Below are 24990 nucleotides of genomic sequence, written 5' to 3' on the forward strand. Positions count from 1 at the left end.
GACACGTTCATCGACGGACACGTGCATCGACGGTGACGTGCATCATCGGACACGTGCATCATGGATACGTGCATCGGCGGTCACAGAGACAGACGGAAATACACATCGACGAAATTACGAATGGTCAGACACACGACCCAGTGGATGTCTCATCAACTAATGTGTCCGACGTGTGCTTAATATTTATCACCATCAAGAACACGTGTCACCATCATGCTCCTGTGTCACCATTACGCCCATGTGTCACCATTACGCACATGTGTCACCATCATACTTAACAAGACGCAAACAGCTACGGCTTGTTAGCAAGTCGACACAGGCTGACAGGGAGAATGGCCCCGTAGAACTTACATTACAAAGGTTCAAATCCATCCACTCTCTATTACTGTTCTTGCTTCATTTTCACACACCCACTCATACAGCCACTCACTCAACTTACCCACACTCTCACTCACTCGCCGACACACTCACTCACACTTTTTCACATTATCACCTATTCTAACAAACAAACAAACAAACAAACAAACTCTCTCTCTCTCTCTACGAAAGTTTTTGTGAGAGGCAGGAAATACTCAGGCTGTCACACCACCCAGAGAGAGAGAGAGAGAGAGAGAGAGAGAGAGAGAGAGAGAGAGAGAGAGAGAGAGAGAGCATAACAGCCACTCTATGCCCTGCGCTGATCAAGGCACAACACAAGTAAGGCGTTTGTGTCAGTGGTGGTGGGGAGGAAGGGGGTGTGTCGGGCAACTTGCAAGCGTTTGGGGGGGAAGACGAAGGGAGGGGATCGAATGGAGGTAGTGAAGGGAGGGGGTTAACGGAGGGCCTAGATAAGGGGTTGAAGGGACGGGTGACGGGAAGGTCGAGGGAGGGGTGATGAGAAGGTCGAAGGAAGGGTTGGGGAAAATGCCGAAGGGTGTATCGGAGGGAAGGGTGAGGCAGGTTGAGTAAGGAAGGGGAGGGCCGTGGGTGGGGGGAGGGGTGAGAGTAGCTGGCTGGCCGAGTGAGGGGAGGGCGGCCGGCCGAGGGGACACACTGTATACTTTGTAAGGGGAGCCGTGAACGCACCTCTTCACACCGAGGTAATTAAACGCGTGTAGGAGGGCGTTTTGAAAACTTATGCCAGACAGAGCCAATCAGATCTCCCCCGGACGACCCAGAACCCATGTTGGCCAGAGTGATCTATTCAACCCGCACGCTCACCACGCTAGGATGGCCAGGATGATGTTACCCTGTGAGAGAGGCAGGATGCTGGGGAAACACTTGGATACTTAGGACGTTGTAGGATACTGACAATGGCAGGATGTTTTGGAAAGATAGGATGAAGATGGTAGTAAATTGAGAGCTGCAGGATGCTGGGAAAAGGTAGAATGATGAGGAATGTTATAAGTTGTTGATGGCGGTGTAGGATGCTAGGGGCGTTAGATAGACTTAGTTGTATATGTGAGGTTAGCTTAGGTTAATTAAGGTAAGGTAAGGTAAGGTAAGGTAAGGTAAGGTAAGGTAAGGTAGGGTAATGAAATACGAGGTTAGGTTAGGTTAGGTTAAAGAGACTAAAATGAGAACACAGCCAATACTTGAGTCATTACATATCTTGACCGTAATGTACACAGAACAAATATGTACACACTGACTCTCTGTACACACGTTCATGTAACACAACCCGACCACTGAACCCTAACTGCTGTAATAATTTTATTTTACCTTCTGTACTCGTGTATGCTGTACCGGTGATTGTACTGCTGTATGTTAACTAATAAGAGATTGAAATAGATCGTGTAAGGCCCATAACAAGAGACGGTGACGGAGGGAGGGGATGGGGGGGGAGGGAAGGGGTGGGGTGGGGGGGAGAGGGAGGGGAGGGATGGGGAGGATGGGAGGGGGAGGGGTGGGTCGGGGTGGGAGGGTGGGTCAGGGGTGGGGGAGGTGGTCGGGGTCGGTGGGGGTGGGGGGAAGGGGTCGGGTGGGGCAGGGGGTAGGGGAAGGGGTGGGGGAGAGGAGGGGGTGGGGGGTTGTCAGTGATATATTTCAGTTGGTGTTTGTCTTGGTGCCCCCCCCCCCTCCACAATAAATAAATCCTCTTATTCACCGTCCCAGTCTGATCTACACACACATCTCTACGTCACTGTGACCCGTATATAGTCTACAGAAGCCGCAATGTTGCCTCCGATGTGCGCGCGCAAACTGCAGAAGGTAAACACTGAATATCGTCTATTTATACCACGGAGGACAAGAGCATACGATTAAAAAAATAATAATGATAATAATAAAAAGCAAGGATAAAAGAGGCAAGGAACAGAGACGAAAATAGATGAATACATGAAGAGAAGGAATAAGAAATCAAAACAAACAAGAAGGTTGTAAACAGAGAACAGACAAGAGGTGGTCAACCAACACGACGACACATAAACACCTGTCAGCTGTACATTACCAGATCACAGGTGACTACAACACTGAACACACCACCACCAACTCCTCCTCTTCCTCTTTCTCCTCCTCCTCCACCCCCCTGTCCTCCCCTTCCTCCTTGGCCGACAATTAACGCTTTGGTCTGCCTAAAACTCCAACCCTGGGAATCGATTCTCAAAAAGGTATTACGGTAACATCTCAACTACCCCCCCTCCCCCCCACACACACACACACTCATGGCTATACCCGCTAGGAACCAAGACACTCGGTATACTGAGCCTCGGTACACAAGGAGGTACAGTAAGTGTGGCCGGTACTGTACTCGGTCGCTTTCACTTCACCAACTAGTAAATTGTGCACTCAAATACAGCGAGTTGAACTGGGAGTGCCTTGGGATCGAACCAGCTACCCTTGAAACAAAAGGCGAGTGATATATCTACTCGGCCGCCGCACCTCACCCGGTTAAAAGGCAAGACTAACCATCCTAACCTTACAGAATCCAAACTACTGTTGTGTCAGAGTACAAAATAATGAACCAGTTAGACGAGTTCTGACACAACCAGTTACTATATAAAAAAAAATATAATAATAATAACTCACGAACTTCCGAGACTCTTGAAACGCTAAGCTTATGTCGAAGTTCAAGTTAGAAAGTCAAGATATATTTTCACATCCACAGTTGGAATGGAAAAAAAAAAACCTTGACGTAGGAACCTAGGAGACTTAAAGCCCCCAGCCAGCACTACATCTTCCTCTAATGCTGGCTGGACCCACAAAAACACACGGGCCTCCTTGATTCGCCCATTCACATGCAAAACCTAATCCTCTTCCCTGGACAAAACTCCTACATTTTCTGACCCCAATCAATCTCACTTCATTACAAAGCTTTACACCAGGATCACTCATTACCATCTTAAAGCAGCTTCAAGTCGGTCGGAAATCTCCCTCTCCTCTGCTCATCGCACTTCTCCTACTTCTACTCCTCTCCTACTCCTCCACAACACCACCCTCACCATCCACTCCTCCCCAACACCACCACCATCTTCTTCTCTCCAACACCTCCATCTCCTCCCCTTTCCATCTCTCCCACTTCTTCATCCCCTTTACCATCTACACCCCTCTTCATCTTACTACCCCATCACTTCACCTCATCCTCACCATCCCCTATCCCTCACCCACCATCATCCCCTATCCCTCACCCATCCCTAACCAACTCCCTCCTATACCCCTCACCCCCCCTTTTTACCCCAACCCATTCATCCTCCTCCCCCTATAACCCCCCACTCCCCACCCCCCAGCAGTCATCCAGTTGCAGTCTTAAAGAAACACATGTTAAATGGGTTATCTCTGAGAGACAGAGATGAGAGGAAGATGGAAATGGAAGGAGAGGAAAGGAGAAAGAGAGATAGAAGGAGAGAAAAAGTATGAATAGAATAAATTAGGGCCAGGGAGATGGAAAGAGAGGTGAAGAAAATATTGATAATGAGGAAGAGGAGAATATGGAATTAGTAAGAGATGAAGGAGATGGAAGGAGTGATGAGGAGAATAGAGAGAGTGAGGGTGAGAGAGGGAGAGAAGAGGACCTTAAGATGTATTTAAATAGGGAGATGATAAACAGGGAGGACTGTATCTTCAAATGTCCATAAATAGGGAGAATAGAGCGAATATGGCCCTAGGACGTTTACAGTTAGGGAGAATTGGACTAAAGGCTTCTAAAAATAGGGAGAAGCGAGCGTAAGGACTTCTATAAATAGGACAGAGACGTTTATAAATAGGAAGTGAAGAGCCTAAGGCGTTTATAAATAGGGAGGCGGACGTAAATTGTCTCAAAATAGGAAAAATCATATCTGAATGTCTAGAAATAGGGAGAATACCTGAATGTCTAAAAATAGGGAGGAATATTTTTCATATTTTCTAAAAATAGAGAACAGCGACTTGAGAATCACCTCTCTCTCCCAAGACACCGCCAGTGACGTCACCGTGTTGTGGTGTGACGCCATAACACGCCTCTGTCTCTGGCGGCAAGAATAAAGGGGGGTGTAGCCCTTCTCTGGCGACAAGTACACACACCAAACACACTAACTCATACACACGTACACACAGGCACAGATACACACACTCACACACGCACGATCCATTGACTGACTGACTGACTGACTGACTGAGCCTACGCATAAACACACCGCCAGATTGTTGAGAAAAATTAATCATTCGTTCGTAACAAAAATAAGCAAGAGAAACAATGGCCTGACGAGGGAGCCTAAGGAAGTAGTAACCTTACACAATGAGACGGTGAGGTGAGCTACCTGTACACCTTCCCTCTACACAGTAATTAACCTGTCTGCCCCCCCCAAAAAAAACACAAAAATAAAGTCAAAAAACAAAAGACTTCCTGGTTATATCAAACAAAAGCTCGTTACCATTCCCGACTTTAACCTCAGCCAGTGACCTCTCTCTTATAAGATAAACACCTCACGTGGAGATAGATACCTTTGACGATTACTGGACCATTCTTAAAACACAAGACAGTCACGTACCGAGCCATTACGACGCAGTTGGAGGGCGACACCAACCACCACTACCCCCACAGGACTACACCCACCACAAGGACTACCCCCACCAAGGACCCCACCATAAGGACTACCTCCACCACAAGGACTACCCCCACCATAAGGACTACCCCACCATAAGGACTACCTCCACCACAAGGACTACCCCACCATAAGGACTACCCCCACCACAAGGACTACCCCCACCACAAGGACTACCCCACCATAAGGACTACCTCCACCACAAGGACTACCCCACCATAAGGACTACCCCCACAAGGACTACCTACCTACCCCACCAGGACTACCCCACCCCCCACAAGGACTACCCCCACCATAAGGACTACCCCACCACAAGGACTACCCCCACCACAAGGACTACTCCACCACAAGGACTACCCCCACATGGGACTACCACCACAAGGACTACCGCACCACAAGACTACCCTACTACACCACAAGGACTACCCACCACAAGGACTACCACCACACCACCACAAGGACTACCCACCAGGACTACCCCCACCACAAGGACTACCCCGCACCACAAGAACTACCCCCACCACAAGGACTACCGCACCACAAGGACTACCCCCACCAAGGACTACACCACAAGGACTACCCCCACCAGGACTCCCCCCACCACAAGGACCACCACCACAGACCACAAGGACTACCCGCACCACAAGGACTACCCCCCCACCAAGGACTACCCCACCACAAGGACTACCCACCACAAGGACTACCCCACCACAAGGACTACCACCACGGGCCCCCCACCACAAGGACTACCCCACCACAAGGACTACCCCACCACAAGGACTACCAAGGACTACCCCACCACAAGGACTACCCCCACAAGGACTACCCCCACCTACCCCCACCACAAGGACTACTCCCCCCACAAGGACTACCCCCACCACAAGGACCCCCACCACAAGGACTACCCCACCACAAGGACTACCCCACCACAAGGACCCCCACCACAGGACCCCACCACAAGGACTACCCCCACCACAAGGACCACCCCCCACCACAAGGACTACCCCCACAAGGACTACCCCCACCACAAGGACTCCCCACCACAAGGACTACAAGGACTACCCCACCACAAGGACTACTGGACCTCTCCCCACCACAAGGACTACCCCCACCACAAGGACTACCCACAAGGAGGACTACCTCCACCACAAGGACCCCACCACAAGGACTACCCCACCACAAGGACTACCCCCACCACAAGGAATACCCCCACAAAGACCATCCCCACCACCCCACCTGACTCGACCCCAACAAGCTATATGTTTACAAGGGTGAGGTCTGAGTTATCAATGCTAGGGGGAATAAAGTCGTCATCCCTAAGAGTGAGTCTGACTTCACTAGTTTGTTTACTGTGGACGACTACACACCATCACCTTCCTTACTACATCCTTGTAATATGCTCATATCTTCTTGTCCTCCTCCTGTTTTCTTTTCCCCTGTTGGTCCTACTTCTTTTCCCCCTCCTTTTCCCCCTCCTCCTCCCTCCTCCCCTTCTTCTTCTTCTACTTTTTCTTCTCTTCCATCTTCTTCTCCTTCCCCCTTCCTCCTCCTCCTACTCACCCACCCCTAAACAAGCCTGACCCTACCGACCTGTACCACACTTAACCTCTAACAGATAAAACCTTTAATGTGTTTCTTTCTTCACCAACAGCCATTTATCACCGAGTAATTTGGGTACTGTAATCAATGGCTCCTCACACTAACCTAACCCTAACCTAACCTAACCCTAACCTAACCCTAACCTAACCCCAACCTAACCTAACATTTACCTAACCTTTACCTAACTTAACATAACCTAAATATAAGATGGCAAGCAGGAACTTCTCGTATTTCCCGTGTGGGCGTCTGTATTACCATGAGCTTCACCCTGCACTGGATACAAGGTGGGAGGGGCAATACAGCAACCTCCTCTACCCTATTCGCTAGTTTACATTTGTATTCATCTATCCGCCCTAACACCCACCCAGACGACGTCACACTAAAACAAGTCAGTTTTCACGTGGTGGAGGAACAAAATGCTCTGTACAATAATTATTACCTTCAAACACAATAAACGTAGTTGTTTAAGGGATGTGATGTTATGGTTGTGACATTTTACTGTGTGTACTGTCGACTGTGTTATAACAACGGGTCACTAATGAAAGGAAAACTAACTAAAAATTTAATCCAAGTAAGAAATATATAATTCCCAGCAGGTAGTGAGGCGACGTGTACACTCCCAGCAGGTGAGGACGTTACCTGTACACTCCCAGCAGGTGAGGACGTTACCTGTACACTCCCAGCAGGTGAGGACGTTACCTGTACACTCCCAGCAGGTGAGGACGTTACCTGTACACTCCCAGCAGGTGAGGACGTTACCTGTACATCTAAGACAACAGGAACAACATACACACTGGCCAGCAGGTAGGAGCAGCTGACGGTAGGCGGGGCGACACAAGACCCCAGTTTAAATACGGAGGGATTTGTGTGTTAGGAGAAATACAATAGTTTGCTGGGCACTCCCCTCCTGCGGCCACAAGCCTCTTTACCCCACAGGGTGAGTGAGAGGCCAAGGGTCGCCCCGCCACGCGTGTTGCCACAGTAAGGGGACACCGCGCCCGCCCCTCCTCTCCACCCCTCCCCTCTGACCACCAAGGGGTCAGGACACTTCCCCTCAACTCTCCCTCTCTTTCCTCACTACTAAGGGGGTCTGGAGTCAGTGCACGCTACTCCTCTCCTTCCCCTTCACTACTAAGGGGTCAGGTTATCTCCCCTTACCTCTCTCCTATTCCTATGTCCCCCTTTTCATATCTGTCTAACTCTCACAGCCAGAACTAGGGAGCTGGACCTCTCCCCTTACTATCCTCATGTTACTCTCCCCACACACTCCCCTTATCTCCCCTATTACGCTCATCCCACTCCTCTTTCATTCTAGGTGTGAGAACTCCCCACACTCCTCTCACCTCCCTCTCATCTCCTCACTGTCGCTTCTTCCCTCATATCTAGGACACAGACTCTCCCCCCTCCCCTATTCTGCTCTCCTCCCCTCACCACCTAAGGGCTACACCTCCCCTTTTACTCACCTCTCCCTTGGAAAGATCGAAAGCAGAGAGAGAGAGAGAGAGAGAGAGAGAGAGAGCTCAGGTTCCCCCTCCTCCACTCACCCCCGTCCCTCCCCGACACACCTCTCTTCTCTCACCCACACCAACCCTCCATCACCCACGCCCACTAACCTCTCCCCTGCATCATCTCCCCCCTTCCCCTCCAGAGTCAACAATGGCTACCACTAGTTAGTGTCCACATAATCTGATTCCTCACTGAGAGAGGGAGAGAGGGAGGTGACTGGAAGGAGGGAGGGGACTCGCTGGAAAGAGGCATAGGGAGACTCAGGGTGATGGCAGAGAGGAGGACTCAGGGGGAAGGCAGAGAGGGGGGAGAAGGGGTAGAAAGGGGGAGTCTCCTAGCTGTCCCCTCACCTCACTAATCACAAGAGGATAACAATTAAATGGGAGATATCTGACTATAGGGAATACATATAAATTAAAAGGTATCTCCCTGAATCCCCCCTCTCTCTCTCTCTCTCTCTCTCTCTCTCTCTCTCTCTCTATCTCTATCTCTCTCTCTTTTTATCTCTTATCTCCCATATGTCATATCTTTCTCTCTCTGGTTTCTATCACATTTTCTTCCACACCTAAAGATTACCATCACTTGTTTGTATGTCCAGTCAGGAGAGAGAGAGAGAGAGAGAGAGAGAGAGAGAGAGAGAGAGAGAGAGAGACTTATCACTAGGTATAAAACTAGTAGTATGGTAAGGAGTGGTCGTATTTATTTACCAAATCTTCTTAGGATTGATCGCGAGGCGTCAGTGGTGGTGGTGGTTGTGACGACTTGTACTACTATAAGGCTAGGTTAAGTTAGGTTAGGTTAGGTTAGGCTAGGTTAGGTTAGGTTAGGAATCTAATCAAGTTTCATCCTTCACAGAGATAAACTGGATAAGGCTGGAGTAATCTGTATTTTGTTTTCCTTTTTGCATTGAAGTTTGGTCGTCATGGCAACTTGCAACCAAAAGCTAGTGTAGATTATAATAGCAACTTGCAACCAAAAGCTAGTGTAGATTCCAATGGCAACTAGCAACCCAAAAAACTAATATATAGATTTCAATATGTCACGTCAACTAGCTTCCAAAATTTAATGTCGCCATCATTACGTGTCACGATGCTGGTGAGTGTGTGTGTGTGTGTGTGTGTGTGTGTGTGTGTGTGTGTGTGTGTGTGTGTGTGTGTGTGTGTGTGTGTGTGTGTGTGTGTGTGTGTCCTACCTTAATGACCTAGTAGACCAGGTGTGGGTACTAGAAGGTAAACAGCTCACAACTCCCACGTGCAACACAAGACAGGATTACTCCTTAGTGGTCGGTAGGGCGAACTGGGTGATGGGTACTAGTGGGTGATGGGTACTAGTGGGTGATGGGTACTAGTGGGTGATGGGTACTAGTGGGTGATGGGTACTAGTGGGTGATGGGTACTAGTGGGTGATGGGTACTAGTGGGTGATGGGGGTAGCATAAGCCGTAGTAGCACAATAAAACACAACACAGCATAGACGAAATTCTTATATGATAAACAAAATGGTTAGGTTAGATTAGGTTAGGTTAGATTAGGTTAGTTTCATTTGTCTTTGTATTTCCACCAGGTCAGCTCCCTTACCACATCAACACCTCGTCAACAGCCAGAGTTACGCCAACACAGTCACAAGTCTCACGGCAGGTCCTGTCATGGGTACATTTCAAAGTGAGTTTGCGACGTCACACTCCGTGAATTATTTGGCAGTATGACGTTTTCATGACGTCATGGTGACGTAGCCCTCTTCCCCTCACCCGCCTCCCTCCCCTCACCGACCTGCCATTCATCGAGAGCGAGGTAGTTATCACAGAAAACGGACTTCTCCCCTCCCACACCCTCCCTCACATCCACCGCCCTTCTCCCCTCCCTCCACCAACCCTCTCTCGCCCCGCCTCCCTCATCCACCCATCCACCCACACAGTCATATCCATCCATTTCCCATCCACTTATTCCTCTCCCTCATCCACCAAATCCTGTCCCCTCATCCAGATCGCCCTCTTCTACACCCTCACTCCCCTCTTTCTCCCCCTAATCCCACATCTATCTCTTATACTACCCCTCTAACCACCACCACCACCACCTCCCCTTACCTAAACTACCTACCCTTCTCTCCTCTCGTCCATCACCTCCCTCCCTCACCACCTAACACCCTCCCCCTCTCTCCCCTAAACAAACTCCTGATCACAAACTACCCCCACTAGCCAAACATCCATCCTTCCTTCCCCTTAACTAACCATACCTCCCCCTAACTAACCATACCTCCCCCTAACTAACCATACCTCCCCCAAACTAACCATATCTTCCCCTTCTAACACGACAAAAACTCACATATACACAAAAGTTGATAAACAATAATAAGAATAAACTGGGGATTGTGTACACGTATAGAGTCATCCTCCACCTGTTGTAGTTTCGTTCTGGGTCGTGTTAAGTCAGCCTCTACTAACCCGCCTCTACTGACCTGACTGATATTGCTCACCGTCGTAAAATAAGATGAGTGATGTGTTGCTGGTAACGATGGATTATGAAGTTTAAAGTGAAATAAGTTATGGACGATGACGACAATGATGACGACGCCTATGATGACTATGACGACGACAATGATGACGATGACAATGACAACGCTGCCTGAGGTATAGCATTACTACATGAAGTTCAGCTAAAAACACAAATATTCCTTTATATATATTGTGTATATATCTCTATACCATAAACGAAGGAGGTGACACAACAATAATTTAAACTAAAAATAAAGAACACAAACGAATGACCAAATGAAGAGAGAAAAAAAAAATTGAGAGAAAAACGCGGAAACAAAGTGTGGAAAAAAAGTTGTTTTATTGGTGTGGTCGGTAGAGGCGGTGTGTCGGGTGGGACAAACAAGACGGGGTGTATAAAATGCCTGTAGAATATCCTGCCACCTGGAAAACGTTGCTGGAACCTCTCCTCACCCACCTACCACAACACAACACCTCCCCTCACCCACCTACCACAACACAACACCTCCCCTCACCCACCTACCACAGCACAACACCTCCCCTCACCCACCTAGCACAACACCTCCCCTCACCCACCTACCACAGCACAACACCTCCCCTCACCCACCTACCACCCACCCATCATTAACATAACACCTCCCTCACCCACCTACCATAGCACAACACCTCCCCACCCACCCACAGCACACCATCTCCCTCACCCACCCACACAGCACAACACCCTCACCCACCTACCATAGCACACACCTCCCCTCACCCACCTACTACAAGACAACACCTCCCCCACCCACCTACCACAACACAACATTCCCCTACCCACCCAACACAGCACAACACCTCCCTCACCCACCTACTACAGCACACCATCTCCCTCACCCACTCCAACATAGTACAACACTCCCCTCACCCACCTACTACTTCCCACGGTCACTATCAGATTTACATTCCTCCCTCCTCTCCTCCCTTTCTCCCCTGAAGGCCATTATCTCCATCTCTTCAGTGCCACTCCCCATCCTCTAACTACTCCTCCCCCTGCCCCCCCAGATACCTCCCATCTCCCTCCTCCCTTTTCCTTCAGTCACCATCCTCCCTCTTACTCCTCCCTTCCTTCCCTCCCACCTCCCTCCCTCACCATGTGGCACTTCTCACCTGGGGTAATGTGAGGTAATGTGCTCCTAACAACGTTACCGAGGGCCAGACAGGTAAAGGTGTTGGCACTCTCCCACCGCCGGGGATAAGAGCCAAGCCCAATAAAGATGCAGATGTGATTTCCGTCTCTATGGCCCTTGATTAGCATGATAAGGAGGACTCGGGGGCAAGAAGAAGGGAGACCAACCCCCTCCCCACCCTCCTCCCTCCACCCTCACCCTCCTCCTCCACACTCCCTCCTCCTCCATCCTCACCCCCTCAAGGCCCAGCCACAGAGAATCAACTTTCATCATTATGTCGTCATGTCTTAAGATCGAAAATAAAGTCTCACAACACACTCAGAATTATGAGCTTAAAAAACGAGTCACAGTTTTGTTTAAAGATTTTTCAGATAAAAACAAGTCTTATAATCACCAGTTAAAAAAAGTATATAAGTCTTTTGTGAGTCTTGTACATAATGCCAGAATTTGAAGTCTATTGAGGTTAATGCTAAAAAAAAATTATACATAATGTTATCGCCACACACACACACACACACACACACACACACACACACACACACACACACCTTCAATAGACAACTAAATGGAAAAATAAATATATTGTAAACTCTGATGCCTTAATGATGCTGAGGGACCAGGTAAGATGAAGAACTAACACGAAAGCTAAAACGAGACATAAAGCTAAAATAACATGACGGATATAATAACATATAATAATAATGTATGTAATGACGTAGGAGGAGGTGTCTAGTCTTGGACATCCTTAGACATTCTCAGACATCCTCAGATAAACTCAGACATTCATAGACATCCTTAGACATTCTCAGATATCCTCAGACATTTTCAGACATTCTTAGACATCCCCAAACATTCTCAGACATCTTTAGACATTCTCAAAAACAGGAATCAACTCTCAGTTAAAATACAAATAACGAGAGAGAGAGAGAGAGAGAGAGAGAGAGAGAGAGAGAGAGAGAGAGAGAGAGAGATTTTTAAGCCATAAAGCGGGTTGAAGATGATACCGACAGCTATATTTGATACCAGCTAAAAATGGAAATAGAAAAGCTTTAACTACGCAGCGGAACAGAAGCTAACAAATCTAATTCTTATCGCTGCTAAACGTAAAAAGAAGCTATAAGCTATAAAGAGGACATTAATACAAGCTGTGTGGCAGGGCGGCTGGAGGGAGGGAGGGAGGCGGAGGAGACTGTGGAGGGAAGGAGGTTGGAGAAAGAGCAGTTGGAGGGAAAGAGGGAGGAAGAAAGAGGGCGGTGGAGGGAAGGAAGGAAGGAGGGAGAAAGAGCAGTTGGAGGGAAAGAGGGCGGTGGAAGGAAGGAAGGAAGGAAGGAAGGGAGGGAAAGAGGGCGGTGGAAGGAAGGAAGGAAGGAAGGAAGGAAGAATTGGAAGAAAGGAAGGAAGGAAGGAAGAATGGAAGAAAGGAAGGAAAAAGGAAGAATGGAAGAAAGGAAGGAAGGAAGGAAGGAAGAATGGAAGAAAGGAAGGAAGGAAGGAAGGAAGGAGGGAGAAAGAGCAGTTGGAGGGAAAGAGGGAGGAAGAAAGGGGGGGCGGTGGAGGTAAAGAGGGAGGGAGAAAAGACAGGTGAAGGGAAGGTAAGCCGTGCTAAGGGACGGGGTTTGTTCACTATTACACACACCCGGCACTAATGTCCCCTGTAACTCCATTATATACTGACACACACCCAGGTAGGTAGGCAACACGACCAGGGAGGGAGGGAGGGACGACCACGAGCACGACCAGGGAGGGAGGGAAGGAGGAGGCACGACCAGGAGGGAGGGAGGCAAGACGACCAGGGAGGGAGGGAGGCAACACGACCAGGGGAGGGAGGGGGAGGCACGACCAGGAGGGAGGGACCAGGGAGGAGGCGAGGGGAGGGAGGGGAGGCAACACGACCATGGAGGGAGGGAGGCAACACGACCAGGGAGGGAGGGAGGCAAGACGACCAGGGAGGGAGGGAGGCAACACGACCATGGAGGGAGGGAGGCAACACGACCATGGAGGGAGGGAGGCAACACGACCAGGAGGAGGGAGGCAACACGACCAGGGAGGGAGGGAGGCAACACGACCGAGGCAACACGACCAGGAGGAGGGAGGCAACGACCAGGGAGGGAGGCAACACGACCAGGGAGGAGGACGAAAAGGGGGAAGAAGAAAGGAGGAGGAGGAGAAAGGGAGGGTAAGGGAGGAAAGAGGAGGAGAAGGGAAGGAGGAAGAGAAAGGAAGGAGGAGGGAGGGAGGAGGATGTAGAAAAGATGATGGGGAGGAAAGGGAGAGGGGGGGGGAGGAAATGGCCAGAGGGAGAGTTGTAAGAAAGAGGAAGAAGAATGGGATGACGGGAGGAAGTGAGGGAGGAAAGTAGAGTATAGAAGGAGAGGGATAAATAGAGGGAGGGAAAGAGGATGGAATAGAGCCAGAGAGAGACTATAAGAGGTAGATGGAAGAATAAAAAGGACGGGACGGAGTACAGGGACAAGGGAGGAGATGATGGTAGGGAAGGAGAGAGAGAGAGAGAGAGAGAGAGAGAGAGAGAGAGAGAGAGAGAGAGAGAGAGAGAGAGAGAGAGAGAGAAGGAACACATTACCCAACACAGGACCCGACACAATAAACTTGCTCCACTATTGTACCTACCTGTTCCGTATTAACTCCGAAAAACACCTGGTTTACTTAATAACACCCACATAACCCAACCTAACCCACCACACACCACCACCACCACCACTACTACCACCACCACCATCACTACTACCACCACCACCCACCACCACCACTACCAACACCACACACACCACCACTACCACCACCCACCACTACCACCACCAATACCACCACCAATACCACCACCACCTACCACCACCACACACCACCACCACCACCACCACTACCAACACCACCACAACTTTAGTAATGGTGTAATAAAACAGACACCATCCTCACCCTACCACACACTAACAGGCCGTGAGCTCCCTGCCACAGTTTTCGACACATGGATGATTCATCTTTGTAAAATAAATAATAATCTAATAATAATAAATGGAAATAAGTCTTCCTCCCCTCCCCTACCTCTCCCCCCTCCTCCCGTCTCTCACTTAGGACTCTCACTGGACTCAATTCACCTCAGCTCCGGGGCGTGTGAGTGCGTTGGACTCTGTGTAGGTGTCGGGACTTACCTGTAATAACCTGCCCAACGTATAGTCTTTATGTGATGGTAGTAGTTATGGTAGTAGTAGTAGTAGTAGTAGTAGTAGCAGTAGTAGTAGTAGTAGTAGTAGTAGTAGTAGTAGTAGTAGTAGTAGTAGTAGTATTGTTGATGTTTGTGGTTGTAATGGTGGTAGTTGTAGTCGTAATGGTGACGTTTATAACCGTAATAGTGGTAGTGGTGTGCGTGCGTGCGTGTGTGTGCGTGTGCGTGTGTGTGTGTGTGTGTGTGAGAGAGAGAGAGAGAGAGAGAGAGAGAGGGGCGATAAAAGACATCAAACGCCGTAAAATAATACAGAAAAAAAAATAGGATACAAAAAGTGTGAGATAAAAATGGTAGACAATGGAATAATTTAGGCCAGTCTCCCCCCGAAGACAACGACTGGATACAGAGACTCGGTTGTAAAAAGACTAAATCCAGTTTCAGGAGTAAACCCCCAGAGAGAGAGAGAGAGAGAGAGAGAGAGAGAGAGAGAGAGAGAGAGAGAGAGAGACTCATCTGTATCTCTATTTATCTATCTCTATATTTATCTCTCTCAACATTCCTTCACGGCTTTCTCCTTCTTCTTACCACCACCCATCCCATCTACTCCCCTACCTGACAAACTCCTCGAGGGAACGGAAATATAGGAATGTTGCAGGTAAGAGAGGTGTGGGGGGGGGGAGGTCCGATGCTGGGGAGAGACGTAGGTGAGGGAGAAGAAAAATGGGGAGGGGGAGATGGGTGGTGGAAGTAGGTGGGGAGAGGAAGGTGGGTGGGAGGAGAAATTGATGAGGGAACACTAGGGTGAGGAGAGAAGGTGAGGGAAATGGAACGAGGAAGGGGTTAGGTGGGGGGAGACGTGAAGTGGTATGGAAAATTCAGGGTAGGAAGGTGGATGAGGGGTGAGAGAAATGAGGGAAAATGGAGGCAAGTGGAAGAGAGGAAAACCAGAGGGAAATGATGAGGGTTGAGGGAGGAGAAACATGGGGAAGGAAAAAGACCGAAAAAGGAGGGGGGGGTAAGGGAGACACGAGAAAGGAGGGAAGGTGAATATTATGGATGAGCCCATTTTTCCCCCTCGCATCTGCCCCCTCCCCAAGAAAAAAGAGGGTAATGGGGTCACAGAAACGGGTTGAGTGAGGGGACACTAGGGAAGTGGTGGTGAGTGGGGGGGTGATGACGAGGTAAGTGAGGTGACACAAGGGGGGTGAAGGGATTGTGACCTAGGGAGAGGGATGGGAAGGGAAGGGGGCAGGCTATGGGGGGAAGCGACGAAGTTGGGGGTAAGTGAGGGGAGAGGAGTTCGACAGGGTGTACCTGGCCCCGAGGGGAGAACCAGACAAGGAAAACCGGTTAAGACTCAGGTAATACGCTTGTCCTGCCCTCGCCTACTTCACCTGACGAAATCTAAAGGGGAGGGGAAAAAAGCCCCTCAGCCCTCGAGGAGACGGACAAGGGGAAAGAGCAATTAACTCATTCTGAGGGGAGAGTGGCGAGGGAGTTTCTGATGTAGACTTTGGAGAATTTTGTCCACCGTCACAAGGGTTTCTGCAAATGTGCGGCTAATTGGATTCCTGCGCTGTGTGTGACGGTGTGTGTGTGTGTGTGTGACGGTGTGTGTGTGTGTGTGTGTGTGTGTGTGTGTGTGTGTGTGGACGGGGTGTGTATGTGTGTGTGTATAAGGGTATTTCAACACAGCCACCCGCCAAAGAACAGAATTAAAATGACCACAGCCACCCAGCCACCCACAGAAGCACAGCCACTCATATAAACACAGCCACCCACATTAGCACTGCCACCCACAAGACACTGCCACCCACAAGAGCACCACACCCACATAGCACAGCCACCCACATTAGCACAGCCACCCACATTAGCACTGCCACCCACAAGAGCACTGCCACCCACAAGAGCACTGCCACCCACATTAGCACAGCCACCACACAGCACAGCCACCCACAAGAGCACTGCACATTAGCACAGCCACCCACAAGAGCACTGCCACCCACACCAGCCACCACAGCACAGCCACCCACAGAGCACTGCCACACTGCACCACACAGCCACCACAGCACAGCCACCCACATTAGCACAGCCACCCACAAGAGCACTGCCACCCACAAGAGCACTGCCACCCACATTAGCACAGCCACCCACAGGAGCGCCCGTGTACGCCTTTTAGGCACTTTATGCTAATAACATTTTACTCTTTCACAAAAAAAAGAAACATATAAAATGGTCATCAGTCCTGGGAGAAAATGTTAATGTGCCTTTTCAGTTTCTCTTCCCTACTCTTCCCCTTTTCCTCCCCATCTCCGACGTTCTTCTTCCTGTAATCTCTCCCCTTCCACCTCTTCCCTTCCCCAACAAACTGCAAGGATTTATCTTTACTTTCACACTTCCCATCCCATCCCATTCTTATTTTTCCCATCTCCCCATCCCTCCTCTAATCCCCTCATTCCCATCTTTCAATTCCTCCTCTCATACCCTTTCTCCCCTCGCACACCATATATGCCCAACTTCCCTTCCCTTCCCTTCCCTCCCTCTCCCACCTTAAGAGCGTAAAAGGAACGTTGGTTTAAAAGATGCTGGCTTTGTACTCTCTGGGGGGAAGGGGGGTGGTTAGTGAGGGAGAGGAGGGGGTAGTGAGGGAGAGGAGGGGGTAGTGAGGGAGAGTTTGAGTGAGGGAGGAGAGGGGTAGTGAAGGGAGAGGGAGGGGGGTAGTGAAGGAGAGGAGGGGGTAGAGGGGGAGAGGGGGGTAGAGAAGGAGAGAGAGAGGAAGTGAAGGAGAGGGATGGAGGGATAAGTTAAAGTACAGGTTAGTTAATTATCGTCAGTACCAACAATGTAAAGTTAACCTTACAATAAATTGCAGGTAAAATACACGTATATCACAGGTAAATTACAGGTAATACACGTATATTACAGGTAAAACACAAGTAAATATCAGGTAAATGACAGGTAAAATGCACGTATATTACAGGTAAAACACAAGTAAATATCAGGTAAATTACAGGTAAAATGCACGTATATTACAGGTAAAACAAATAAATTACAGGTTAAACACAGGTCAAATGCCGATAAATTACAGGTAAATTTTAGGTATATTACAGGTAAATTACAGGTAAATTACGGGTATATTACAGGTAAATTATAGGTAAATTATAGGCATATTACAGGTAAATTACAGGTAAATTACAGGTAAATTACAGGTTAAACACCACCCTGGCCGCCTCATCGACCCGTCTGGTCTTTTCATTCCACCAATTTATCACATTTCTCCGGTGGGACTTTGGCACTCCACTCACCCTGATGGATCTAGTGGGTGGTGGGTGGCTATGGGTGGCGGTGGGGGTGGTGCGGGGGGTGGTGCGGGTGGTAGGTGCGGGTGGTAGGGCTGATAGTTAGCGGGTGGCGGGATAGTGGAGTGATGTGAGGTGGAGAGTTGATAGGTGGTGGGGGGCAGTGGGTGGTGGAGGGAAGTGGCAGGTGGAAGTGGGCGGTGGAGGAAGTGGGCGGTGGAGGAAGTGGAAGGTGGAGGGAAGTGGTGGTGGGGGAAGCAAGGTGGAGGGAAGTGATTGGTGGAGGGAAGTGGGTGGTGGGAGGAAGTGGTGGTGGAGGGAAGTGGCAGGGGAAGTGGGTGATTGAGGGAAGTGGGTGGAGGGTGGGCGGTGGAGGAAGTGGGTGGTGGGAGGGAAGTGGGTGGGGGGAAGGGTGATGGAGGAAGTGGGCGGGAGGGTGGTGGAGGCAGTGGGTGATGGAGGGCAGGGTGATGGAGGGCAGTGTAGGACGGGAACATTAGGTGGTGGGTGACGATGTGGCAGATGGTGAGGAGATGGCGAGCTAGGTTGGGGGAGGTAGGAGAGGAGGGGGAAGAAAATTAGGAAGGGAGGGGGAGAGAAGTAGGAGGGAAGGAGGAACGGAGGGAGGGAGTGGGAGGGAAGTAGGAGGGAAGTAGGAGGGAGGGAGTGGTGGAAGTGCAGGCAAGAGACAACACACACAGGTAAAGTGGTGGTGAGGGAGCTAGAGACCTGTAGGCCCCTTGTCTCTCTCTCTCTCTCACCTCTAAGAATCTATCAAATTTATGAGTTTGATTTTTTTATATATTTATTTTTATTTTTATTTTTTCAATTATTTTAGGGAATGTAATGGAGGCAGGTGAGGTGAGCTGCTCGAGGTGTCTTTGTCAGCAGCGACTTTCTTTATAATAATATTCTAAAGTCGTGATAAAAATGTGGCGTTCTTGAGGGGGCGTTTGTCCTATTCTCAGCAGAGGTCGTGGAGGTGTTAGTATGCAGAGTGCGGCCCTTCCCTCCCTCCCTCCCTCAGCTCCCTCCTCTCTCTCTTCTTCCCTTCCTCCCTCCCTCAGCTCCCTCCTCTCTTCTTCCCTTCCTCCCTCCCTCACTTCCCTCCTCTCTCTCTTCTTCCCTCCCTCCCTCCCTCTTTCACCAAAAATGGTGGGAGAGAGAGAGAGAGAGAGAGAACAAGAACGGTGAAAGGAGGAGGAAATGGAAGGCAGGAGGGAGAACGTGACAGGGAGAAGGATAGATGAGAAAGAGGGAAGCAGTAGGGCCATGAATGGTGAGGGAAGGAGGAAGTGAGAGAGTGACAGATAGAAGGAAGGGAGAGGGGCCATGAATAGTGAGGGAGGGACTGTACGTGAAGGAAGGCTGGAGCCATTGTCCCCGAGTGCCAGGCAGCCAGGTAGGGGGGGAGGGAGGGAGGGAGGGAGGGAGGGAGGAGGAGGGGAGGGAGGAGGAGGGAGGGGAGGGAGGGGGAGGAAGGGAGGGATGAGGGAGGGGAGGGAGGGGAGGGAGGGAGGGAGGGGAGGGAGGAAGAGGGGAGGGAGGGAAGAGGGGGGAGGGAGGGGAGGGGAGAGGGGGGAGGGAGGGAGGGGGAGGGGAGGGGAGGGAGGGGAGAGGGGGAGGAGGGGAGGGAGGGAGGGAGGGAGGGGAGGGAGGGGAGGGAGGGAGAGGGGAGAAGGGAGGAGGGGAGGGAGGAGGGAGGAGAGGGGGAGGAAGGGAGGGAGGGAGAGGGGAGGAAGGGAGGTGGAGAGGGAGGGGAGGGGAGGGGGGAGGGGGAGGGGGGGAGGAGGGAGGGAGGAAGGAAGGAGGGAGGGAGGAGGAGGAGGGAGGAGGGAGGTAGATATTTGCCTCCCTCCCATAAAATGAAGGAAGGAGTTTTACGTCTTACATTTTTCGTACTCTTGAGTCTCATTCATAATACTGAGGATAAAATGATGACGTCGAGCGGGGACAACACTCACCAGCCCCTGTAGCTGCTACTATTGTTACCACTACTACTACTACTACTACTACCACCACTACTAACAAAACAACTATCACAAACTATTTTTAATGTTAGAGAGAGAGAGAGAGAGAGCGAGAGAGCGAGAGAGCGAGAGAGAGAGAGAGAAGAAAGCAATAAAGAAAGAATTGGGAATAAAAGAGTGAGGCGAAGCGGACAAGGAATTTTTATCAAGAGTTTGAGAGTGAGTGAGATGAGTAAGGTTGTCTCACTTGTCTTTATGAGAGAGAGAGAGAGAGAGAGAGAGAGAGAGAGAGAGAGAGAGAGAAGGAAGGATGAATATGGAAAATGGAGGAGGAGGGGAGGAAGAGGAGGGAGGGGAAAAGAGAGTAGAGAGAAAGGAGAGAGAGGGAGAGAAGGGGAGACAGATTGAACGAGGTAGGGATGAATATGGAGATGTAGTAAGAGGAGGGAAGGAGGAGGAGGAAGAGGAGAGGAGGGAGGAGGGAAGAGGAGGAAGAAGAGGAAGAAGAGGAGAATGGGGGGAGGAGGAGGAGGTTACTAGCAGGGTAAATGTGTGGAAGTTGATGATGGTTAAAAGCAAAAATGACAGGGGACAAGAGGAGAGGGGAGAGGAGGAGGCTGGTGGGGGAGAGAGGGAGGAGGCGGGGAGAGGAGGTGGTGGGGGAGAGGGGAGAGAGGTGGAGGCTGGTGCAAGAGAGAGAGAGAGAAGGGGAGACCTTGGGGGGAGAGAGAGAAGGGGAAGATCTTGGGGAGAGAGAGACGGGGAGACTTCAGGGGGAGGTAGAGAGAGAGAGAGACGGGGGAGACTGTGGGGAGAGGGAGAGAGAGAGAGAGACGGGGAGATCTGAGGGGAGAGGGAGAGAGAGGGACGTCGTGCAGTCTGAATAGTCTCATTAAGATCAGAGGGCAGGGAGGCGCTGATGAGGGAACTACCAGGTAGGAAGCACCCCCTCCTCCCTCCCTCTCATCCCTCCCTCCCATTCTCTCTCAGCTTTGTATTGTCTCTCTTGAAATCTCTCTCTCTCAACCATTTACTCTGCCGTCTCATCGTCACTTTTGTTTATGTCTACTTTTATCTCCCTCTCCCTCCCTCCCTTTCTTTTCCTCCTCCTTACCTTCCCTCCGTCCCACGTCATTCCCTCCCTAACTCCTCTTCCCTCACTCCCACTCTCTCTCTCTCTCCCTGCCCCCACTCTGTTTCTCTCCCTCCCTCCTTCTCTCCCTCCCTTCCCCTTTCCTTCCCTCCTCTCCCCTCAAACATTCTTTTACCTGTTATTCCCCTCTACGACTTGCCTTTCTTTACGTCTTTTCTTCACCTCTTTTCCCCCACTTACCCTATTGTAATCTCCTTTTCCCCTTCTTTCTTAGCCGTTCTTCTCTCCTCTCCCCTTATTCTAAACCTCTTGTTCATTTTCGTTATTTGCATTCTCCTTATTCACCTGTTTTTACACTTTTCTATTTTTATCATTCTTTTCTTCCACTTTCATCACTCACATAAGTCCTGGATTTATCGAGTCTTTCTCATTCCCTCGTTCGTTTTCCTTGTCTCTCATTCTAAAATATTTCCTTCTTCTTTCCGTGTTTAGAAATTTCGTCTCTTTGTCTTGACACACCTTATTTACATAGTTTCTTAATCTGTGTGTGTGTGTGTGTGAAGGAGTTTTAATCTCTCTCTCTCTCTCACACACACACACACCTTCACAAACAGTCCAACATTATAAAAATACTTCCGCATATTCAGAAACAAAAAAAGCAACAAACACAGTTAACATTTAAACATTCTGCCTCTAGCCTGCAGCATCATTTAAACATTCTCCATCTACCCTACAGCAACATTTAAACATTCTGAAAAGTCCACTAACCTGTAAACAATATATCTACTGTAATAAACCCACTAACATAGATATATGGTTTGCAATAAACAACTAACGCGTAAGCAATTTGCCAATAAGCCAAGTTCAAACATCTTTTCTGCAATAAGACCAGACAATAGTTTTTTTTTTTGCAATACGCCCACATCAACAATACATTTATTTTGCCATTCTCACATTTTTTGCAGCAGTCACAGAAATATTTGAAGACTCCAGCATTATACCGACTTAGCAGATTACGAAAGCATTGGACCTATTTCAGCAGGAGGAATATTAGGGTATTAAACCTATCCCACTTCAGCAGATACAGTACAGTCTACCTGCTTTACCTGCTGTATTATACCGGTAACATACATGACCATACACAGGGGTTACGGTGGGCGAGTGGGTATAGAGCTCGCTTTTTGTCCTTAAGGTCAATAGTTTGTACTAGGGGCATCACTAATCGACCCAGTTGTGAATGGGTATACAGTACCTTCCTTTACAGTTGGGGGAATGAAGACTAGCGAGTACAGTGCCAACCATATTGCTGCCTCCTTGTGTACCGAAGTTCATTACAGTAGATTACTTTCCCCTCAATTTCCTTCTAGTTTCCTCAACTTTTACATATTGGTTTAAACGTAATTTTTTCAAGGTAATATAAACAGAGCTAAATTCTTCGTTCTCCATCATTATTAACATTTTGAACATTTTATAACATTAACATCTTCCAACAACACAATTTATCCTCTAAAATTAACAATGTTTAAAAGTCCCCACAACAAAAATATGTCCCTTCCCATACTAGTTACCACGTCAGCCACTGTTGGAGTCGTTCACATCATCATCAAACAACTACGACCAACAATTAATAATTATCTCAGTTAAAAAAGAAAAAAAAAACATCCTCACGTGAGTAAAAATCTCTCAGTCAATTCAGGAGACTCGGTCATTTGGTTGATGAAACACAGGTGATATAGACTGACTAAAGGTGTGTGTCTATCTACGACCGTCACTGAGTTTCGTCACCTGATCTTAACACGACAAGATGATGCTCAAGACCCCGGTAGTGTCCCGCGGGGGTAGACAAGAACTGCTGGGGGGAAAAATTGTGGTCTTTCTTGTTGATTTTGACGCTTTATAGAAAACGACTTCAGACGCGGGGAAGACTTCGAAAAAAAAAAAAACAAGGTCAGATGAGTGATAGGCTGTGATAGGCTTATAATAATACAGTATATCATTATAGGAGGGACATTACCCCCACACGTGACTCAGGTATCTGTGTTAGTTATATATCCTAATAACTTAAATAATAATAATAATAATAAAGGAACAATAATAATAATAAACTGACAGTCAACTCAGAAGTAAACAATGATAATAATAAACCAAGACTAAAACAAAAGATATAATGGCCGGATGTTGACAGTCTGATCACGTCCTCTTTACGATTTCCACTTTCTTTATTTTTTTTCCCACTAGTCCAGCCTCCCCCCCGTCCCTCTGTTGCATGGTGTGTGTGTGTGAGAGAGAGAGAGAGAGAGAGAGAGAGGAAGGAAAGATAAAGAAAAAGAAAGACTATATAAATAAAGAGAGAATAAAGATGAAAAGAAAAAGAGAGAGAGAGAGCGCGAGGAGGGAGTAAGAACGGGGGATGGGTGGGTGGAGGGAGGGGGAGCGGTTTTACGTGCTTCAGGTGGAACGTCGAGCGGGTGCCCTTCTTCTTCAGGACTCCCCCAGGAGGCGTTGTAGGCGGCGACGTGGAGGAGTCCGAGCAGCCAACTCGATAAAAAGTTTTGCCCCCCACCCCCACCCACCCATCCGCCCACCCGCCAGCCATTTGGGTAAGGTAGGAGAGCGTCGCTTAGTTGCTTAAGAAGGGGGCCGAAAGACGCTCAGGAGGGCGTTCGTCTTGCCAAGTGTGTTTATGGGCGAACCTTGAGACCGAGGGCAATAGACACGAGGGTGGAAGGGAGAGATAAACGAGTGAGTTACTGACAGATAGATGGAATAGTTCCGGATCTTATCAAGTTTAGGACCCCGCGCTTATTTCACCTGATGATTGAACACTCTAATGGTAAATGGTTTAGGTGAGATGAGGTGAGGTGAGGTGAGGTGAGCATTAGGGTGTTTAATCATCAGGAGAAATAAGAGAGGATTTTAATCATGAGATCCATAGTTACTTAGAGAGTGATGCTGCTAGCTGGTGGTAGATAAATAGATGGATTATGTTGGATAGTCGCTAGTAAATCAAAGAGTAGAGTTAGTACACTGGCCATTGATTGTCCGATGTAATAAGATGAGCAATCAGGAATACATATGACAAAACCCTGGAACACCTGCAATAAGACCCTGTAAAACCATAGCAAGACCCTGGAAGACACCGATCAAGACCTAACAAGATCCTAAAAGACCCACAACAAGGTTTTGAAGCATCCACCACCGTAACATATAAGAATTACTCACTACAAGACAAAACCCAGAATCTTTTACAAGGCTCTGGAACACTGACATCAGAACCTCTAAAAAAAACAACACCGTGAAAATTCTACAAGAACCTAAAGAACCCTTATGAAGACTGGAACACTCACGAAAAAATCCCAAGACCCCCAAAATCCCAGGACAAGAAGCCACAGGATCTACAAGAGACAACGACCAAACTCCAAGCCGATGAGATGTTCCTGGAGCCTTAAAACTCAGACGAGGTACTCTCCAAACGAAATCAAATAAACCTTCTGGTAATGGCAAAAGCACCTGTAGCTGCTGCTGCCCCTCCGTCTCTCAGGTTGGTTCCAGGCTGCGAAACTTTCAGCTGGTCCCCTGAGAGTCGGTCCAGTAACGAAGGGGCCGCTGGATGTGGAGAAAAAGTTTCTAGCAGCAGCGGGTACCTGGGTCTGTCGCCGGCCGACCCCATTATTGACGCTACGTGT

At 49.0% G+C, this 24990-nt stretch overlaps 1 protein-coding gene across 1 annotated transcript; it reads left to right on the top strand.

Annotated features, from left to right (window-relative positions):
• Nucleotides 1–2154: 2154 nt before the first annotated feature.
• LOC121870092 (proteoglycan 4-like) lies at nucleotides 2155–24753 on the top strand. The gene is made up of 3 exons (XM_042371864.1): nucleotides 2155–2190; nucleotides 5258–6268; nucleotides 24616–24753. The coding sequence occupies exons 1-3, from the start codon at nucleotides 2155–2157 to the stop codon at nucleotides 24751–24753; spliced, it is 1185 nt and encodes a 394-aa protein (XP_042227798.1).
• Nucleotides 24754–24990: the final 237 nt, after the last annotated feature.

Source organism: Homarus americanus, unplaced genomic scaffold (genome assembly GCF_018991925.1).
Source record: "Homarus americanus isolate GMGI-L3 unplaced genomic scaffold, GMGI_Hamer_2.0 scaffold24756, whole genome shotgun sequence".
Classification (NCBI taxonomy): domain Eukaryota; kingdom Metazoa; phylum Arthropoda; class Malacostraca; order Decapoda; family Nephropidae; genus Homarus; species Homarus americanus.

Coding starts and splice junctions, on each gene's coding strand:
- LOC121870092 (XM_042371864.1), top strand. CDS start 2,155: ATGTTGCCTCCGATGTGCGCGCGCAAACTGCAGAAG. Junction 2,191..5,257: donor GCGCGCGCAAACTGCAGAAG/GTAAACACTGAA, acceptor CTACCCCACCAG/GACTACCCCACCCCCCACAA. Junction 6,269..24,615: donor CAAGCTATATGTTTACAAGG/GTGAGGTCTGAG, acceptor AAATTCTACAAG/AACCTAAAGAACCCTTATGA.